This window comes from Myotis yumanensis, unplaced genomic scaffold (assembly GCF_028538775.1).
Source record: "Myotis yumanensis isolate MYYU_CA2020_CCGP unplaced genomic scaffold, mMyoYum1.0.hap1 SCAF_3, whole genome shotgun sequence".
Lineage (NCBI taxonomy): Eukaryota > Metazoa > Chordata > Mammalia > Chiroptera > Vespertilionidae > Myotis > Myotis yumanensis.
This window is the reverse complement of record NW_027223754.1, coordinates 142,380,247-142,402,065: the sequence shown is the minus strand read 5'-3', so window position 1 is coordinate 142,402,065 and position 21,819 is coordinate 142,380,247. Positions and strand designations below refer to the sequence as shown.

At 36.5% G+C, this 21,819-nt stretch overlaps 1 protein-coding gene across 1 annotated transcript; it reads left to right on the top strand.

Moving 5' to 3' along the window:
• Positions 1-5,625: 5,625 nt before the first annotated feature.
• Positions 5,626-20,776, top strand: LOC139005362 (GLIPR1-like protein 1). Its single transcript, XM_070407627.1, has 6 exons — positions 5,626-5,844; positions 9,838-10,083; positions 13,404-13,504; positions 15,267-15,355; positions 20,574-20,600; positions 20,685-20,776. The coding sequence occupies exons 1-6, from the start codon at positions 5,671-5,673 to the stop codon at positions 20,774-20,776; spliced, it is 729 nt and encodes a 242-aa protein (XP_070263728.1). The 5' UTR covers positions 5,626-5,670.
• The last annotated feature ends 1,043 nt before the right edge of the window (positions 20,777-21,819 follow it).

Here is a 21,819-nt window from a genome sequence, read left to right as displayed (position 1 = left end):
AAGGATAAATAATTATCTGAGAATATTCTTTTAAAAGTCCTATCACCCTTGCCTCACCCTCCCCTGCCTATCTCCTCAGAAATGCCATTCTCATCAGATACCTATCTCATCAGAAATGCCATTTCTATTATGTGCCAGTTTTGGGGTGTATGTGTGGATACTTCATGACTCTTTCTTCTCTTTATGGTATCTGTTTCTTCATCCAAGTTCCATACATAGTTAATATTCTCTGACTACAAATGTAATGAAACTTAATAACAAACCAAAAAGGTAAAAGTATACATTTGGAGAAACTGAACACACACTCCATTAGTAGCTCAATGAAAAATTCATACAGGTTCCAGTCAAGAAGTGTGGACTAGAGCCCCCATGGCTCAATTTATGGAGCCCCATCCCACTCACTGGAAGGTAATCCCTTGCACGGAAACAAAACATTGTGGATTTGATTCCCAGTCAAGGCACATACCCTGATTGCTGGCCCAAATGTGCAGGAGGCAACCAATGGATGTTTTACTCTCACATTGAGGTTTCTCTATCTATCTATCTATCTATCTATCCTCTATCTTTCACTTTCTCTCTCTCTCTCTCTAATCAGTAAAGCATAGCCAGTGAGAGAAAGACAAATATCACATGATCTCACTCATATGTGGAATTTAATGAATATAAACTGATGAAGAAAAATAGACTGAAACATAAAAGCATCAAACAGACTGTCAAACCAAAGAGGAAAGACAGGGGAGAGTGAGGGGAGGGGGAAGAGATCAACCAATGAACTCATATGGGATATACATAATCCACGGACACAGACAATAGGTTGATGAAGGCCTGAGGTGGGGGCTGGGGGAAGGGTGGGAGAGGTCAGTGGGGAGGAAAGGGGACATATATAATACTTTGAACAATAAAGATTTAAAAAATAAGTAAATAAATAAATAAACAAAAGCATATTCTCAGGATTAAAAAAATGGTGTAGATAAGCACTGTACTCACCTCCTTCCATGAGCACATAAAAAGACAACTAAATTATCAGGCAATCAACCTGGAGAACCACCTGAAGGCAAACTGAACAAAGCTCTTAAAACTAAGGAGGCCAGTCATGGGTGGAGATCAGAATGGGTTGCTCCCCAAACCACATGAGGATGGTAAGAATTGGGAGGGACGTCTTGGCCCAGAGATCCCCACTGAGGACTGAGGGGGTCCCAGCCTCACACCAGGCTCCCCAGCTCAGGGATCCAGTGCTGGGAAAGTAGTCCCCACAGCAGCTGACTGTGAAGATGATCCCAGTGAGACAGAGGGTGGCTGCAAACCCAGGCCTCCTCCTAAAGGGCCTGTCACAGACTCACCCACCCACAGGCACTCACACTGAGCTCCAGCCAAGGGACAGCAGCTCAAAAGGTGCCAGACACATACCAGGAGAAACTGAATTGTGTGACTTTAGGGTGAGGGCTGCCACTGTCCATGTGTTGGGCCTTCCCCTCACATGCCCTACAGGGGGCAGGCTGGCTCCAAATCTGAACCTGCCTTAACCTTGTGAACACAGCTGGCCCCAACCTGATGACTACCTGAGAGCCTGATCCATCTGATTCGCACACTTCCCTTGGCCCAGTGGTCGGCAAATTCATTAGTCAACAGAGCCAAATATCAACAGTACTTCTTCAAAATAGACTCGCCCAGGCCAAAAACCGACTTCTGCGCATGGGCCATGAAGTTTCGATCGCACTGTACGTGCACGCCTGCACGTGGTATTTTGTGGAAGAGCCACACTCAAGGGGCCAAAGAGCCACATGTGACTATAGAACTACACATTAATAAGTATGCATTGTTTTAAGCCACTACGTTATATCAATATAAAACCAATACTGATATAAAAAATAAAATAATAAAATAAAATTGAATGTCCACTGTAACTGAAAAAATAAAAATAAAACATGGCTAAAGAAAAGAAAAGTCCTAAGGGACAATTATGAACTATTTATAACTGAATAGCAATAAAAGCAATAAACTTCCAAACATTATGAGTTGCAGCCAACATCATAATTCAAGGCATGTTAATGACCTTGAATACATATATGAAGGAAAAAAAAAGTACACCTCTTTCTGATTTCTTGACTTCTATTGGGTTGATAAAATATTCTTCATTTGTCATTTCCCCTTTATTGGTTTGCTATTTCTCTTTCTTTTAATAGTTATTCTTAAATTCTTAACATTTGTGCATCATTTAACAAAGTCAAAAATACTCAATGCCTTTACTCTTCTCGCACCAGCAGAGCAACTCAGAATAATCACTGAGCTCTCCCATTTTCCACATGGTGTTTACCTAGGATTACAGTTCCACCTTGTTTTTAATCTCCTCCTTCCTTGAACTCTTTTCCTCCAGTGTCCACATGCTTCCCACTTGCATCCTCTTCGAGTATTTACTTAAAAGTCACCTTCTCAAAGAATGATCACCCTGTTTGAAATCACAACCCTATCTCTCGCCTCCACATACCCGCTGTGTTCCCAAACACCTTAGGCTGCATTTGTCTTTTGATAGATGTTTTCACCTTTCAAAAAAATCATACTGTAGAAGTTATTTATTATGTTTATTATTTATTATGTTTATTATGTTTATCATTTATTATTTGTCTCCACTGGAATTCCAGAAAGGCATATTACTTTGTTTTGTTCTGTATGATTGTAATTCCAAGCACCAAGAAGAATACCTGGTACATAGTAGACACTCCAAATATTTAAGTATATTAAGACTATACTGTATACTGTTACTGATGTATTGAGACTAGACAACAGGAAGATCCACTAGGAATCCATTGCATTTATCCATAAAATTGAGGAGATGCCATTTTAAATGATGAGCACTGATCGAGGTCTGAAACTATAAAGACATTTATATTTTTTAACAAAATTTGCTAAAGAACCAAAGCCTCCAAAGTTTGAGGCCTGAGTAATAGATTAAAAAAAAAAAACACATCAAAAAAACAAATAAACAAAAAAACAAAATAGAGAGAGAACTGCCATTAACTGAGATAGGGAAGATTCTGGAAAGGTAAGGATTGGGATGTAGGGTATCAGAAGTTCAGTTTAGACTGTATATGTAATGTTAAAGTAACACACATTGGAACTCTCCATTAGCAGATAATTGAACAGAAATATGTATTTCTCAGTAGAATTTCCATTGGGATCCTTGTATTTTACCCCATTTCATAATATAATTTTCTGCATTTTATTAACAAACTAGAGGCCGGGTTCACAAATTCATGCATGGGTGGGGTCTGGCTGGCCTGCCCTATGGAGTGAAGGGAACAGGGAGGTTGGCCGGTCAGCCCCATTCCCGGGTCAATCGGGGGCAGGGCTGGCCAAGGGAAGGGGCCACGGCCGGTTGGGGAGACCAATTGGGGCCCCAATTGGGCCAGTTGGCTGCTGCAGTGTTTGTCATAGCAACCGGTCATACGGGTCATTCTGTTGTTCCAATGGCTTGGCTTTTATATGTATAGATAATGACTAGTTGCATCAAAATGTTGTGTTTTTTTTGATGGCAAGCTTAATTGACTAGAATAACAGTAGATATAAATATGTGCTCACTTAAGTTAATTAGTATTATAAACAACCTCAAATCAAATCATCAAATTATGATATTTATTTGAGCCCTGGCCAGCATGGCTCCATTGTTTGAGCATTGTCCCATGCACCACACCAAGAGCCTCCTTCCCCAGTAAAAGGATCAATTCCCAGTATGGGTATGCAGGATGTGTTTCTCTCTCTCTCTCTCCCTTCTTTTCTATCTAAAAAAAATCAATAAAAACATTTAAAATATATATTTACTTGAAACACAGTAATAATAAAAACTGTCATTGCCTGGCCTGTATGGCTCTGTGGTTGAGCATTGTCCTATGAACTGGAAGGTAACAGTTTGATTCCAGGTCAGAACATATGCCTGGATTGTGGCAGCTTGATCTCCATTGTGGGGCTTTCAGGAGGCAGCCAATCAATGATTCTCTCTCATCATTGATGTTTCTCTCTCTCTCTCCCCCACTCCCTTCCACTCTGAAATCAATTATATATATATTTAAATGTCATTTAATATCACATAAAAAGTGCTGATTTAATTGAATAATAATATAACTGATTGTGGAAACCCTGATCAGAGTGTGCCAGATGTTCAAGGCCAAGTTGCCATACACAGGTGCAAGGACACAGCAGTTTCACTGTATGCACTGTGCAGGCGTACTTTTCTATAACCCAAATACCGAGGTCACTGTTTTGGCAAGAAGCCTCTTTTGTCTAAGTTAGTATAAAGATGTGTTACTGACCAGCCAGTGAGAGGCTGCCTGGTCAGGCTACTTTGTGTGATAGCTCCTGTGTTTACTGAGGCTGCTTTTCCGTACAATGGCTGCCTTTGTGAGGCTACTTTGAAGAATTGCTTTGTCTAATGGCTCCTTAGAAGCAATGGCTACTTGGGCTGCAATAAAGACTCTCCCATATGCTCACGACTTCTCATGTCTTCATCTAATACCTGGCGTCCAGGGACTTGGACTCTACACTTAGCATAGTCAAGCAGGATAAAGGAGTGAGTATTCCCACAACTGCTAAACTGAGCAGGGTCCAGGAGAAACTTACTCCAACACTGATATAATGGGTCTTAAACATTAAGCCAAAAAAAATGCATTTATATTGCAATGTAAGTAAAATAACCAATCAAATGTACTCTGCCCTAGTCTTCAGCATACCAACTAAATGAGTCCTTATCAGAAATTCCCTAGTCACCAAAAAGGCAGGTGCGTTCCAAAGGTAAATGTCAAGAAGAGATTTTGTCCAGAGAACGTACTTGGCTACACTTTCCATGTGTCTATTTTTATCTTTCTAGGCAGTCATTCTCTTTAGATACTGAAACAAGCAAGTCATTGAATTAAGTTTTTGACAAAATAATAGAGAATCACACTACGTCATCCAGTATATCTAGCTTTATTCCCAATCTCTGAGGAAACCAGAGATTGATATTGCAATTTATTTAAAACGATAAAAAAGCAATACACAGAAGCTGAGTCTATGAAACTAACATAGGGTTTTGCACAGGCCTGGTCCATTGTCAGCATCTAATTCATGTCATTTTTTTCTATTTTTTTTAAAAAAAATATTTTTTATTGATTTCAGAGAAGGTGAGAGAGACAGAAACATCAATGATGAGAGAGAATCACTGATTGGCTGGCTCCTGCACATCCCCCTGTGGGGATAGACCTTGCAAACTGGGCATGCTCTCTTGATGGGAATCAAACCCAGGACTAAATGCACAGGCCTAAGCTCTGTCCACTGAGCCAAAGCACCTAGGGCTCATCTCGTTCTTTTGCATGACACGGTGCTGCTTGAATGTTGCAATCTGGATTACAATCCAGACGCCCTTCGCGGTGATTCCAGATTAGGTCCACAGACAGTGCCTTCAGGATGGTTGAATGCCTGCACCAGGGGGCAACTCAAGGCTTTCCCCTGTAGCCCAGGGCTTTCTGGCCAGCTCCTCCTGCTGCCTGTTCCCTGTCCATTCTGGCCCCGCCCCTGGGGCCCAGCTTGCTGTGCAACCCTCTATGAGCTCAAGCCAGCAGAGAACGTTGGGCCAAGGTGCAGAGCGCAGGCTGGCTTGGCCGTTACCAGTCCACACAGCCAGGCCATCCTCGGCGTATTGCCATGGTTTATGGGAATAAATTAAATTTCTTATGGACTTTAGGTTTCTATCTGGTAGCCAGTCAAACTCCCACCGTACCTTCCATCGAAGACAAGAGTTTCATAGAGGACTGTGTCGCAGCTCACAATGAAATGCGTCGCACAGTCCAGCCCTCCGCGGCCAACATGAAATACATGGTGAGAAAAAAAATGAGCTGGGATTATACTACGGGATCTTCGCGATTCATTTTATGGACGTATTTGTATGCATTCAATTAGGACTTTTCGGCATGCAGTTTGAAATCATTCTTTGGCTAAGCTGTCTCCTGTAGGGTGGTTTGTGATAGAAGGGAAAGAGAAAGGAAATCTTGAAGCTGTTACTTGCTAGAGTTACATATGTGTATTTATGCACATACAGCTGATAGCTGTGAAGACATGACTCAGTTTATTCTTGTAGTTTATTTTTATTGCAACTGTAGTTTATTTTTATTACAACCTCCATTTGTCCACCCCTGTATATACACACATTCTATATAAATGCATACTTATGCTATATTTTCAAAAAAAATGAAAGGAAAAATGTAGATTAATTTAAATTTTCATAGCTACTTGCAGAAGAGGAGGAAGAAAGGAATAAGGTAGAAGAAAGAACCATGAGCCTTCTTTGATTTTACTTTGTTTTATATAGTTTAACTTTGCAAACATGTGATCATTTTTGTTATTTTAACACTTTACATGAAAGATCTGGTGCTTTTCTTCCTTTTTTTTCAGATCAATATTTCCACCTTGTATCATTTTTCCTTCTGCCTAAAGGACATTAATAGTTCTCATACTATGGGTCTGTTGGCAATTAATCCTATCAACTTTTTGTGTCTGTGAGTTTATTTCTACTTAAGTTATAACCAATATTATCATTAGACACAGAATTCTAGGTTGCCCTGCTAACTTCTATCTTCCTGCACATTGTTTGTGATGAAAAATCTACTGGATCATTTCCTTTGTTCCCATGTACATCAGGTGTATTTTTTCCTCTGACTGCTTTAAGGAAATCTCCTTATCCTTGGTTTTCAGCAATTTGATTATGATGTGCATTGATGTAGTTTTATTCGTATTTCCTGGGGCTCATTGAGCTTCTTGGGTCTGCAGGTTTAAACAAATTTTAAAAATTTTAGCCATTGTATAGTTAAATATTAAAGACTCCATTTATAAACATATTAACTATACAATTTGAAGTTATCTCACAGCCCATTGATAACTCTATTCATGCAAAAAAAAAGTTTATCACTCATTCTTTCTCTACTAATTTTAACATATGTGTTAATTCTGGTTCAATTTTCATACATTGATTTTTCTCCTCATCAATATATTTTAATTTATTGGTTTTAGAGTGAGAGAGAGAGAGAGAGAAACATAGATTTGTAGTTCCACTTATTCATGCATTCATTGGTTGATTCCCATATGTGCCCTGACCAGAGAGCCCTCAACCTTGGCGCACCTTGATGATACTTTAACCAAGAGCTACCCAGCCAGGGCCTTTCTCCTCATTTTTTATTGTATTATCATGAGTCCTTGTATGCAGATAAGTTTGTATCAGATATCTGAATCTGTCCACTTTTGTTTGTTGGGTGATGGTAATTTTTGTATTTATGTAAATATTCTTGACATTTTTTTCTGGCATGGACTTATGTTACTTGACATTTGATTCTTTTGAGTCTTGTGTTTAAGATTTGTAAGGCAGAACAAAAGAAGTGACTGAGGCTAGGGATAATTATCTCCCTGTATTAAGGAGAGATCCTCCTGAGTACTCGACACAATTCCCAAGATTATGAGGTTTTCCAATCTCGCTAGCAAGAAAAGCAATAGTCCCAGTGCTGTGTAAGCATTAGGTTATATGCTCTCCTATTATTTTGAGTGATTCATTCCCTGGTGTTGCATATGTTCTTCACATGTGTGTGTTAATCAACCCTCTGCTAAATAGTCCTCTTTAGAGCCCTGCCTCTGTGCATGTCTGTGCTTTCTGGTATTCTTGTATGGCCTGAACATTCTCCCAAAGCAGCAGGTAAGGCCACTATAGGACTCACCTTATTGGTTTCCCTCCTTTCAGGGATCACTGGTCCTTGTTGCCTGGTTTCATGTGTCTTGCTTTTGCACATATGTATGTTATTTTTATTGTTTCAAGTCAGAAAGTTACTCCATTTTGGCCAAAAGTAGAAGTGATGACTGTTGGCTAAGACTTCAACAGGAGTTTCTCCTGTCATCCACTACTGCATCATCCAGAAAAACCAGGCATCTCATTTCTCATGTCAATTTTCATAAATGTCAGAAAAGACAGAGCATGATGTGTTAACAGATCAGCCCTGAAATCATGCAAACTTTTTAAAATTTTGTATTGATATATAACATCATATTAGTTTAAAATATACAAGATAATTATTTGATATATGTATATGTTGAAAAATGATTACCACAATAAGTTTTATTAACGTCCATTACCTCACAGTTACATGTTTTCTTGTAATGAGAACTTTTAAAATCTAAACTTTGAGCAACTTTCAGATATACAATACAGATTGTTAATTATACTTGCAATGCTGTACCCTACAGCCATAAACTTCTTTATCTTGTAACTGGAAGTTTATACATTTTGATCACCTTCAACCTTTCACCTACCCCCAACCTGATATTCTGACAAACACTAATCTGTTCTCTGTATCATGAGTTTGGTTTTTTAATATTCCACATAGAGGTGAGATCATTCAGAGTTTGCCTTTCACTGTCTGAATTATCCTATATAATAGAAGGCTAATATGCAAATTGACCAAACGGTGAACTGACCTGTTGCTATGACGCACACTGACCACCAGGGGGCAGACCCTCAACGCTGGAGCTGCCCCCTGGTGGTCAGTGCACTCCCACAGAGGGGAGTGCTGCTCAGCCAGAAGCCTCAGCTGCAGTAGCGTGGCGGGAGCCTCTACCGCCTCTCTGGCAGTTGGACATCCCCCGAGGGCTCCCAGACTGTGCGAGGGCACAAGCCAGGCTGAAGGAGCCCCACCCCCATCCCCATCCCCGAGTGCACAAATTTTATGAACTGGGCCTCTAGTTTTAAATAACATAGGTTTAGCGTCTCAGTGACACCGCTCTCCATATCACCTGTTCTCCTTGCAGTGCCTTTGAAGTTTACATCTTGGTTCCATCATGTCAACACATGTTCCTCAGAGTCACCACTGAGAAAGCTGAAGGGTTGCACAGAAGTTTTATGATCAGACCTAGAGGTGATATATTCTATTCCCACCCATATCGTTCTGGCCAGAACTAGTCTGGTTATCTAGCATGCTGACCTTAAATATCTCTACCATCGATTCCTTTTGTGGTAATGGAATATTTTTCATTCCTTTTCTTTAATACATAGAACAAATTCAAAACCTCCCTCAAAGGAATAAAAAACCCAATATCCTCCCTCAAAGGATAAAACCCAATATCCTGTCCAGTTACTGAATCAGAGTCTAATATCGCTGAGTGGTACACAGCAACCTCTCCAACAGAGTAAGGTGTGGATGGATACCATTGGCCATGTGATTGTCTGTGTCCTCCACATAAACAACTTTCAATGCCAGCACAAGGACAAGACAACCACGACAAAGATCTCTATTCAGAAAGTAGAAGAATGGGAACCACATGGCAATCATTGGTTCAGAGCAATTTTGAATTTTGGGGGAAATGGTTATACTGTCAACCTGTTCCATTTGCTGAGGCACTTTTTAATCAGTCAAGAGGATTGGGTACTTTTTATATAAATACACTGGATCAAATTAAGACAATTCTATTTCTAGCGTGCCAGGAAGTTCTTAATTATAAATGGGTCCTCATCCTTTACTTATGAAATGCTTGCATGATTCTCTAAACTACTGGACTGTGAACTCTGGCTTATTTAAGTCACATTCAAATATTTTTTGACTGTCTCTACTGTACCAGTCCAATAAATACAAAAATAAACCTCCACAGAATGGATCATAGAGTGTTTCTGAAGCACAACTTAAAAGAACTGACTAATGGTGAACATAATAAATGCCAAAGAAAAACTATATTTTATTAAAATTAAAGATTTAAACAAAATGTCATCTATTAAAATCATTAGATAACATCAATGCAAATGAATAGCAAAATTCAATTTAAATTATTTTTGTCTTTCAGTCTTGGGATGAAGGTTTAGCCAAGACTGCAAAAGCATGGGCAAACAAGTGCAAATACCAACGCAAGACCTGCTCAGAAAAACCATATCAGTGTCATCCAACTTTTAAATATGTGGGAGAAAATGTTTGGTTAGGTGGATCATACCAATTTAAACCGGAATTTGCTATTGGTCTTTGGTGTAATGAAAAGATGATTTATAATTATAGTACTCTACATTGTTCCAAAGCTTGTGGCCATTATACACAGGTAAATATTTGACATTTGATTTAATAATTCTTATTTATGCACATTGCAATCACAAGACATTTTTTAGCATTTTCTTTTTAAAATATTTTGTATTTATTTTTAGAGAGGGAGGAAGGGAGAAGGAGAGGGAGAGATGGAGAGAGGGAGGGAGAGAGAGAGAGGAAGTGGGGAGAGGGAGAGAGGAGGATAAGGGGAGAGGGGTAAGGAGGGAGGGAGGAAGAGAAAGAAGGAAGAGGAGGAGGTGGACGAGGAGGAGGAGGGAAACATCAATATGAGAGTGGAACATTGATTGGCTGCCTCCTGCATGCCCCCTACTGGGTATAGAGCCCACAAACAGGGCACGTGCCCCAACTGGAATCCAACCAGCAAACTGTTGGTGGCATGGGATGACAATCAACTGAGCCACACCGACCAGGACTAGCATTTTCTTTTCAGTTACATTTGGGTGTTCTGAAAACTCACATTCATTTGGAAGATAGTTTTACTGGATATAGAATTCTCTGGAGCTTTTGTTTTCTGAACTTTAAAGATTACTCCATTGTCATCTCAATGCATTAATTCCAGTAAGAAATCTCAATCTTTTATTTATTCCAATGTTATTTAATATACCTTTTTTTCTCTGTTTCAGTTAAAAGAAATTTTCTTTACAACAAATCTGGAGCCATTTCATAATTAACTAAAATTTGCATCACCTTTCTGTGCTGTGGTTTACTGAGTTTCTTAAAACTATAGGTCTATAATTTAAATCAAAGTTTGATAAATGCTGGATATTGCCTCTTGAAATATTTCTGTTACTGACTTCTATCTGCCCTGATTCTACTCACCAATGTTGATGGCCACTTGAATTTCCCCATGATTATTGTTGTTCTCTTTTCTTTCTAAGTTTTTTCCTCTCTGTGATTAATTTCAAATAGTCTTATTGCTTTATCTTTAAGTTCACTAATCTTTTCTTCTCTAATGTTTAATCTACTATTAACAACATTTAGTTTATTTTTCATCTTATATACTAAAGTTTATATCTCTAAAAGCTTGATTTTTGTCTTTTTTACATAATCAGTAACTATATCAAGAATATTTGGCCCTAGCCAGTTTTGCTCAGTGGATAGAGCATCAGCCTGCTGACTGAAGGGTCGTGGGTTTGATTCCTGCCAAGGGCACATGCCTGGGTTGCAGGCTCGATCCCCACTAGGGGACATGCAGGAGGCAGCTGATCAATGATTCTCTCTCATCATTAATGTTTCTATCTCTCTCTCCCTCTCCTGTTCTCTCTGAAATCAATAAAGAAACATATTTTTTTAAAAAAAGGATATTTGACCTTTCTTCTACCTTTTCAACCATATGAGATAGTTACAATGATTATTCTAATGTTTTCTCTAGGTAAGTTCTGGAGTAGTTTCAATGGATTGATTATCCCTCTTCCTTATGGTTAAAATTTTCTGCTACTTATAATATTAGATATGTTTTATTATATCTTCAACTTTATAAATCTTGCCTTCTTGGATGCTTGATTTTTTTTATATGCCTATAATATTATTGAATTCTCTTCTGGGATACAGTTAAGTTACCTGGAATTTGTTTGATCCTTTTGGTTCCTGTTTTTAAAACATATTAGATGGAGGCAAAATCCTTCTGCCTACTCTACCCAGTGCCCCAGAAATTATGAAACTTGCCAGTAGAGCTAGTGGAAAAGGCCTTACTCCTGGCCCAATGTAAGTTCCTGTATTCTTTCATTTACTTTTTATAGATGGTTCATTTCAAGGTCTAGGGTAGTGCTTCAAATGCATGCTCTGATTAGTGCTCTGCTGAATTGATGTTGGGAACCCCCTAGAGGTATCCATAGTAGTGTCACTGTTAGATTTTCACCACTGAGGTACTACACCACCCAAACTCCTGCCTCCTTGGTCTCCACAGACTCTCAGCTGTCTCTCAACCATGTGGATCCATTAGGCTCCTCCTGGTTTCTCCAACACCCCTACCCCACCAGTCATGGCCTGGAAACGCTCTCAAAGCAACAAGCTGAGACAATTGTATAATTCACAGCTTTCCCCAACCTGAACTCTCAGGAGGCATTATCCTTTGTTGTCATATGTCCAGTATCCGGAAGACCTTTATTTCCTATAATTTTTACAATTCTTTTGGTTGGTTGTTGTGAGAGTTTTGGGTGAGAAATGGAAACACATTTTAGGCATGACACGGAGCCCCTAGAATGGACCATTTAAGCAAGAGAAAAGCTCTCTTCTCTAAACTTATCTGTCTAAGTTGAATTAACATACAGTGTCTGAAAGCATGCCATTCTTATCAGAGGTTCACTGAACACAGAAATTAGCAGCTTTCATGCTCCTATTCCATTTAAATTTTGTCTGACAACAGGATGCTGTAAATTTAGAAATCCTTCTCAGAATAGCTGTTGCTGCCTCTCAAAGAGCCATTAAAATATATTTTGAAAAACTGTTGACTATAGCTATATGCAGGTCATGGGAAATGGTGACTAATATATTACTTTATAAAATGTACCAATACATTTTGTTAATTGAATTGTAAAATTAAATGGGTTTAGAAAAGTAATTTGTGTTATCAAAATCTATATCAATTTTCTTTCATTATTTTGTTTTCCAAATGAATAAATAAGTATTTTTCCCTTTGTTCATTTAAGCAATAGAAGAAAGTTTCACTCTATCATTGTCACAAAAGAATACTAATTTTTTCAACTCTTTATCTCCCCCTGCCTCACTCCATGGTTAGTTTTTCATAGAAATCTTCTTCTTTTGAATAACTGCTATTCTTTACAATGAAACAAAAATATTCAGCACCCTTATGGCAAGCATGTTTTTTGCAATAAATGCAATATGTTCTTAGTCTCTATCTCTATCTGTTTTTGTAATTTGACAAAAGTAGAATATGGTTAGGGCCACAAAATTTAAAATGTTATCATAAACTAAGTAGAAGTTTTTAGAGAAAAACAAATAAAAGTGTATCATTGTTTTCATTTATAGTGTAATTTTAATATTGTTTATATTTATACCTATGAAGAAAATAATTTTTTTCATAAATCATCTAGAAAAATATATTATTTTGGCTACATATTATATTTTTTTTGACTTATGAGAATTATCAGTGAGGAAAAACTATTTAGGTAGCCCTCATGAAAGCAGCCTTTTAAAAAATTGTTTTAAACTAAATATTAGAAATTAAGAAAAATAGTTAATAAAAATTTATGTATTTTCACTTTTAGAGCGTGACTAAGATTATAGTTATTCCCATAGTGCATTGTTTCATAGAGGTGTTTTGCATATTTTATTTTAAAATTCCTTTCTTTATAGGTAGTTTGGGCCGATTCATATAAAGTTGGTTGTGCAATGGCAATTTGTCCTCAACTCCAGGGAGCTGCAACTGCAATATTTGTATGTGACTACGGACCTCTGTAAGTTGTTTTGCTTTTAAAAATATTTTATATTAAAATAAATGTTAAAAATTATTTCCAAAAATAAGAAGTTAGACTAAAAAGGCAGGTATATATTTAATAAATGAAGCCTCCCTCTATAATGATAATCAAAGAAACAGATGAAAATAGTAAGTGGTGAGATGATATTACCTTGTGTAAAGAATTATACCTACCATGAGATATTTAAAGTTCAGAGTTAAAATGATGGACATTCTTTGTTAAATAGAACAACAGGTAACATAGAATGCATTGCTATACTAAAAACTGAAACACAAAATAGGCTTGCAGATGCTTTCCTAATATACTATACCATAACTGAAATGAGCAAGTAATTCTGAATGATAGTGAAAAGCACATTCTTCTAAGAAAAAAATACCGTAAGTGTTATTGCCTTTTTTATTATTGTGCATCTAAATGGAAATATAACATAAGCCTAATGGGAGGCTACAAAAATAAAATTCTGGAACTCTAATCCCATTTATCTATACAAGAAAGAAGATAAAATCCATCCACAACCCAGTCATTTAACAAAAAAAATTAAAGTAAAATATACAAAAGATGAAAATCCAAGCACAGAATAAATATATACGGTTGATAAAAAGAAGCTGAGGTATGTCAAAATTGCTACAGAGAGTACAAATGTGTATATCTCCTCCTGTATTTATTTTACTCCTTCTCAGTTAGCAACAGAAATGAGTATGACACATGCATAACTTAAAGAGAAGAAAAACACGACAGATGCAACAAAGAATAAATAAGAAGATGATAGCCTCAATCTTAACTATGTCAATAATCACATCAAATAGAAATGCTACAAACACCCAAATGAAAAGGCAGAGATTGTGAGATTAGATAAAAAAAATCCAGAAACAATTATAAGCTACAAAAAAATAACTGGCTGTCACATACATGATTATACTGGGTTCATATCTAATTTATGTTTTATAGAATATTAAAGAATATAATGCCCTGGATGGGTAGCTCAGTTGGTTAGAGAATCATCCTGACCTGCCAAGGTTGTGGGTTTGATACCCAATCAAGGCGCATACAAGAATCAACCAATCAATGAATGAATATATAAGTGGAACAACAAATTAATCTCTATCTCTCTCTCCCTTCCCTTCTATTCTCTATCTCTATCAATAAAAATTTTATTTTATAGAATATAACTTTGACATATTGAGAACATGCTATAAAGAACAGTTTTAAAGTAGCTTTCTATAGTAGAAACTAGAGGCCCAGTGCACGAAATCTGTGCATGGGAAGGGGGGTCCCTCAGCTCAGCCTGCACCCTCTCACAATATGGAACATCCCTCTCACAATCCAGGACTGCTAGCTCCTAACTGCTGGCCTGCCTGCCTGCCAGATCACCCCTAACCACTCGCCTGCCTGCCTCATTGCCTCCAACCCCTCTGCCTGCCTGACTGCACCTAACCACTCTGCCTGCCTGCCTAATTGCCCCTAACTGCCTCTTTCTGCCTGCCTGATTGCCCCTAACCACCTCTGCCTCAGCCCCTGCTGCCACGGCTTCATCTGGAAGGATGTCCATAATGACATCGAGAAGGTCGTTTGGCTGTCCAGTCTAATTAGCATATTAACGCTTTTATTATTATAGATTAGCATAAAATTGGGACAAAAGTCATTTTCCTTTCAACATTCATGCTTAATGAGCAACCAAAAAAATAAGTAAATTAGAAGAGTAAATAGCCATTTGGCTACCCAATATTTCCCTTTTTTACAGAGGAAATTATGCAGGGGCCCGCCCTTACACTGAAGGAGCATCCTGCTCTATGTGTGGAAAAGAAGACATTTGTGAAAACAGCCTCTGCAGTAAGCAAAATGAAAAAAGTAAATTGTAATTTCCTATTTGGAGAGAAAAGTTTCCATAAATTCATTATATTTTCAAATTTAGCTCTCCTCAAGTTTATACAGAATTTATGAAGATTTGATTGCTGCTCTCTGATGATATAACTCATTTGTCATAAATCATACTTAAACTCAGATAATCCCTCCCTTCTTCACTGATTATTTTCCCTCTGAGGCTAAAGGACAGGTGGGAGTGAGGTATAACTGTGATCCAGTGTGCTGCTACATAGTAGATATTTGCTGCTATAACAAAGAACTACTAGTTGAAATTTTATTGGCATTTGCCTCCATTCTCCTTTTATTAGTTATTATTAAAATAGTGACTCACTCAGGAGTAACACATTAATTAATGTGCAAACTAATTATGATTTAAAACTAGTGTTTCACTTCCAGAAGTTCATTGGTCCTCAGAACAAAGATATTTTTTAGGTTAAGTGTATAAATTATTTGATTGAAGATAGAATGAAATAGATGAAGGGGGTAGATGATTTGGAAATGGTTAAAAAAAAAAAAAAAAAGAAAAGAAAAAGAAAGAAAGAAAAAGTTGCCCGGCCAGCATGGCTCAGTGGTAGAGCGTCAACTTATGAACCAAGATGTCATGGTTCAATTCCCTGTCAGGGCTCATACACAGGTTGCATGCTCCATCTCCAGTGGGGGGCAAGCAGAAGGCAACTGATGAATGATTCTCTCATCATTAATGTTTCCATCTCTCTCTCCCTCTCCCTTCCTCTCTGAAATCAATTTTAAAAAATTTTTTAAAGAGAAAAGAAAAAGTTGTGCCCTAGATGGTTTGGCTCAGTGGACTGAAGGGTCCCAGGTTAGATTCCTATCAAGGACACATGCTGGAGTTGTGGGCTCAATCCCCAGTGGGGGCATGCAGAAGGCAGCCAATCAATGATTCTCTCTCAACATTGATGTTTCTATCTCTCTCTCTCCCTCTCCCTTTCTCTCTGAAATCAATATATATATATATATATATATATATATATATATATATATATATATATATATTTTAAGCTGCAATGATACAAAATAAGAGACACACAAAAAAGAAAGCATATTAAATGATTTCATTTACATAAAGTTTAAAATCAGGCAAAACTAATCCATACTTGGAGTCCGGAATGCATTACCTTTGGAAAGGAAAGAGGACTTAGTAATTCCACAAAGATTCCTAAAGATTATCTAGGTATGTTAACTTTGTGAAGAGACACCCAACTTTCCATGAAATATGTATGTGGGAAATAATAATAAATTGTTACTGCTGCATTTGGAAATCTATTACACAAGAATACATTGCAGAGACACTTGGTATGATTAATAAGCTTTTAATTAAACACCTAGCATATGTTTTTTAAAAAAACTGCAGAAAGTTGTACCTTTGCCTCTGCTGAACAGGTGGACATGGGGATGTTTCACTGAATCCAAACACAATTTAGTGAAAGCTGGGCTAGAATATAGGTAAAGCTTGGTCAACCTCTGTTGAACCCTGTTCCAAGGGTGTAGATTTCTAGGGCTTTTCACTGAGATGCTGAGGTGTTCACTGCTGCCTTTCCCTGGTGGTTATTAAACTCCAATATTTAATTGTTTTAGCACACTGCAATTACTAAAATATCTGCTTTTATTTTAGGGCTTTCAGCCTAAAGATTTGGCCTCCTGCCCTCCCAGCTTCAAAATTAAAATAGCTTGAGTAAAACATGGATATCCATTGGGCTAATGTCCTCCACTTCTACCACTCCCCTGAACCCTGACCTACTCAATGCTCCATTTTTCTCTCTCTAGCCTCACAAGACCCACAAAAGCTCAGCTGGTTTCTCCTTTCCCCATATATCAGCCTTAGCCAGAGGAAAGCCCATATGTTTAGCCCTTGACCTGGACCAATCAGAAAATGGCCCAGAGAAAAACCAACATTCATAACATCAGCCCACCTCTCAATGGATCTCCTGCTCTGAAATCTTCACCCTCTAGTCCAGTGATGGCGAACCTATGACACGCATGTCAGAGGTGACATGTGAACTCATTTTTTTGGTTGATTTTTCTTTGTTAAATGGCATTTAAATATATAAAATAAATATCAAAAATATAAGTCTTTGTTTTACTATGGCTGCAAATATCAAAAATTTCTATATGTGACATGGCACCAGAGTTAAGTTAGGGTTTTTCAAAATGCTGACACGCTGAGCTCAAAAGGTTCGCCATCACTGCTCTAGTCTTTGTTTCTTTGAATCTCTGATGCTCTTAAACACTGTTTTGTTGTATTTTATTTGGATTTTCTAGCTGTGATTGATGACAGCTTTTGTCCCAAAGGACTACATTGCTGAGACTTAAGCGGGTATTGACAATGGTCTCCAGTACAGCACTGCACAAACTGCAAAGGCTCAATAAACTTTGAGACCAGCTAGGAGGTGTTCTCCAACTTGTTCCTTTTCCAACTATTTGGAAATTATCTTGTTATTCTTGGCCTTTTACTCTTGAAAATTAATGTTATGATAAGCTCATCGATTCCGTAGAAGACCTTGAAATGTGGTTGGCATTACATTGAGTTTATAGGTAAATTTAAGAAGGATTAACGTCTTTATAGCATTGACTATATTAATAAAGATTATTTGTGTCTTTAAACATCTTTCAGTTAAGTTTTAAACTTTTCTCAGTAAAGGCCTTGCACATCAAGTTAGATTCCTTAGTAACATGTATTTGTTGCTTTAAAATGGCATATTAAAATTATATTTTCTAATTGATTTTTGCTAATTAATAGAAATATAAATTACTTTTATTTTAGTCTACTATCCAGGAATCTTACATAATTCTCTTATTAATAGTTTGTTATTGCTCTTGTATATTTTTAATGTTCTCTATAAAAAATAGTCTGTCATCTAACTTTTACATCAGTTATTTATTTTACTAATATTAATAGTCAGTGAATCTTCCTGTGCAATGTTGGACATAAGTTACAATAGTGGAGACTATTCTTTTGTCCAGGACTTTAAGGACAATATTTCAACATTATGTATTTTTGCTTTAGAGTGTTTTTATTAGTCCTAATGGCCTGGTTATGGTAGTTTTCTCTTTCCTTAGTTTGCCATGGCCTTTTATCTTGAATGAATGTTTAATTTTACCAGATATTTTCTGATCTCTTGAAATTAGCCCCAGTTTTTTTCTTTAATGTTGTAAGCTTTATCAAAGGATTTCTTTCTTTTTTTCTTTTTGGAAACTGTTTTAGAAGTATTACTTTGTAAGTTTAATTTTTAAAAATTGATTTGTGCTCTGAACTTCTCTTTGAATAAATATATTTTAAAAAAAATGGTCCACATCACTCATTTTTTAAAGTTATTGCAAAGAGATAGATACAGGGTGGTTTTTAATTTTTTAAATATTTTATCACATTCTGTTTCCTCTTTCAATTTTGTTTATTTATTGTTTCCTTTGTTGTTATTTTTTAAACCACTTTACTGAGATATGATTGACATACAAAAAAAAAGCTGTACATATATCTAATGAATATAACTTAACCAATGAGATTTACATTTTCATGTAGGTTCTGCTAGTTAAGTTATGGCCTGAAAATCCAATTTTAAACTCTTCTTTGATTCTCATAAGAAATTCAAATTGGTCATGAGGTTTCTTTTAGAGATGACTTGATTTCTTATTTTTCTTCAAAAATGTTTTTTTTAATTTATTTCAGAGAGAGGAAGGAAGAGTGAGAGATCAAAACATCAATGATGAGAGAGAATCATCAATCCGTGCGTCTCTTGCACACCCCCTACTGGGGATTGAGCCCACAATGCCCATGACCTCCTGTTTCATGGTTCAATGCTCAACCACTGAGCAGCACTGACCAAGCAGTGGCTTGATTTTTGGTAACATTTTACTGACAGTTTTTCAATTTAATTTTAGAATTATCATTGGCCTGAAATTTTCCTTCCTCATTTCTCATATGTTTTCAACTTCAAAGTTGAAGTAGCCTCATAAAAGAAGCTGAAAGTTGGGAGTATTACTTCTTTTTATATTTTGATTACAATTTGTATAAGATTCTGATGATTTTTTTCCCCATGTTTGGGAGTTTTCTGTAAAACCATTTTGTTCTGGGTTGTGTGTGTTTGTAAATTTCAAATAACTGGTTTAATTTCTTGTAATATTATGTGTTATTAAGGTTTGAGAACAAAATTAGCAAATGTATGTTTTATAGCAAGTTTTAATGAACTTCTCATATTTTTATCACTGCTCTGTTATGTTCCAATTACATAAGTCCTATGAATTTTGATTTTTTTTCTTTGTTGATTAGTTCTATGAAAGCCAACTTTTAGTTTTGTTGAATTCCTTTTTGAGAGACAGTACATATAGTTTAACAAATGTATAGGCTTTGCAGTGAGGTGGCTTTACTGAGGTGATTAAGAGCATTTACTACTAAGAATCACGCAAAGTGATTTGAGTGCAAAATAAAGTTCTCAATACATTTTAGCTATTTAAGTTCCTCATTATTTTCTATCTTTTGAGTCAGTTTATTTTTTCATAATACAAATCACTGTCTGAAATTATCGTTTTTACTCATTTTTATTTACTTAGTTTATTTTTAAATTGATTTCAGATTTTTTTATTTTTCTCTAAGGAGAAGAACTTTACTTTTGTTCTGATAACCATTATATTCAAAGACTGGAATCATGCTCAATACACAGCAGGCACTCAAAAAAAATCAATGAATAAATAAATAAATAACATGAATTCCTAACAAATTGCAGATTGCTGATAGAATGGTAAACAGAGAAGAATAATTTGAAGGGTGAGAGACATAGAGCAAAATTTGGAACAAGGGCCAGTGCAGAAATGAGTCAGATATTTGATAAAAGGCTATGGGTAACCAAAACACTACATAAAGGACTCCCTTTTTCAGAGATTTTTAAACGGGAATGACAGAATACCAAATATAAAGTGATATAGTTTTGTCTGTTTGGCTTTTGTGCCTTCAATGCAAAAGGCATTCTAGAAATATTTGTGAAAATGACATTGTTGGCAGGGAGCATTGTATGGATTTTTAAATATAATGGGATTTGGAGAGGAAGCTTTTGGTTTTTTTTAAGTTAAAAAGTCAAATTTTGTTTCTTAAGTTGATTAAGTTATTCCAAAAGCCAAAAAGTAAATAACTTTATACCAAAAATTAAATACCTTTAATTTTTTTCTATTTTAGAAAATGAAGAACGTGAAAAGCTTATCAGTATGTATAAAACTGAATATTGATTTAATTACTTTGGTCCCTTGAAACTAAATTGAGCTCTTAACTGTTGCGTTTTATTGGCAGAATATCCAAATTGGAATCCACAGGGGAAAGCGCCACAGTGGACAGCATGTAATCTATTGTACATAGTTTGTATTCTTCTGAGAATGTTTTAATTTTTATTTATGTATAAGAGAAATTCTCACGCATGACAATAAAAAATAGTCTATCCTAAATGTAAGCCTTATCATTTTAATTATTAAAATGTCTACACTCTTGTCTGTTATCTAAATTTAATGTCTGTTTTTAATTCAAGAGATGTACAACATTGCAGTATAAAAGGGTAATAGTAAAAAAAGTATCTCGGGTTGTATTTTTTTAAATCTTCACCTAAGGATATTTATTGATTTGAGAGAGAGAGAGAGAGAGGAAGCAAGAAAGAGAGAGAGAGAGAGAGGAAGCAAGAAAGAGAGAGAGAGAGAGAGAAACATCAATGTGAGAAACATTAGTTGTCTCCCATATGAATCCCAACCATGGATCAAACACCCAAACTAGGTAATATGCCCTGACCTGGTGGTGCCCTTCCCTGATGTGTGGCTCAGTTGGTTGAACATCGTCCCATGGATTGAGAGGTCACTGGTTTGATTCCCAACCAAGGCACATTTCCGGGTGCAGGCTCAATCTCCTGTAGGGTTGTACAGGAGGCAGCAAATAGATGTTTCTCTCTCACAACGATGTTTCTTTCTTTCTCTCTCTCTCTCTCTCTCTCTCTCTCTCAGAAATGAATAAAAAAGTATGTTTTTTAAAAGAAGATGCAAAAGATACTAACAACAAACAGAAAGAATGCCAAACTGTTCCAGACTGAAATTAAGAAATACTGATTATAGAATGTAAAGCCAACCCCAGAGTAGAAAAATATTTGTTCAACAAATACAACTGAAAAGGGACTGTAACTAGAAATATAAAGAAGTTCCACAGCCAATATGAAAAAGATAACCCAATAGATTTGAAGGGAACTTTCATATACAAGTGTGTTTAGATGGCAAATATACTAGTACATACGCAAAAATGCTACAGTTCATTATTCTCCAGTGAAATGTAAATTAAAAGTACTAATACATCCCTGTAAAAACTAAAATAAAATATGTAGACGATACCAAGCAGGAGTAAATATATAGTGCAACTAACACCCTCTTACTGCTACTGGTGTCAGTGTTAA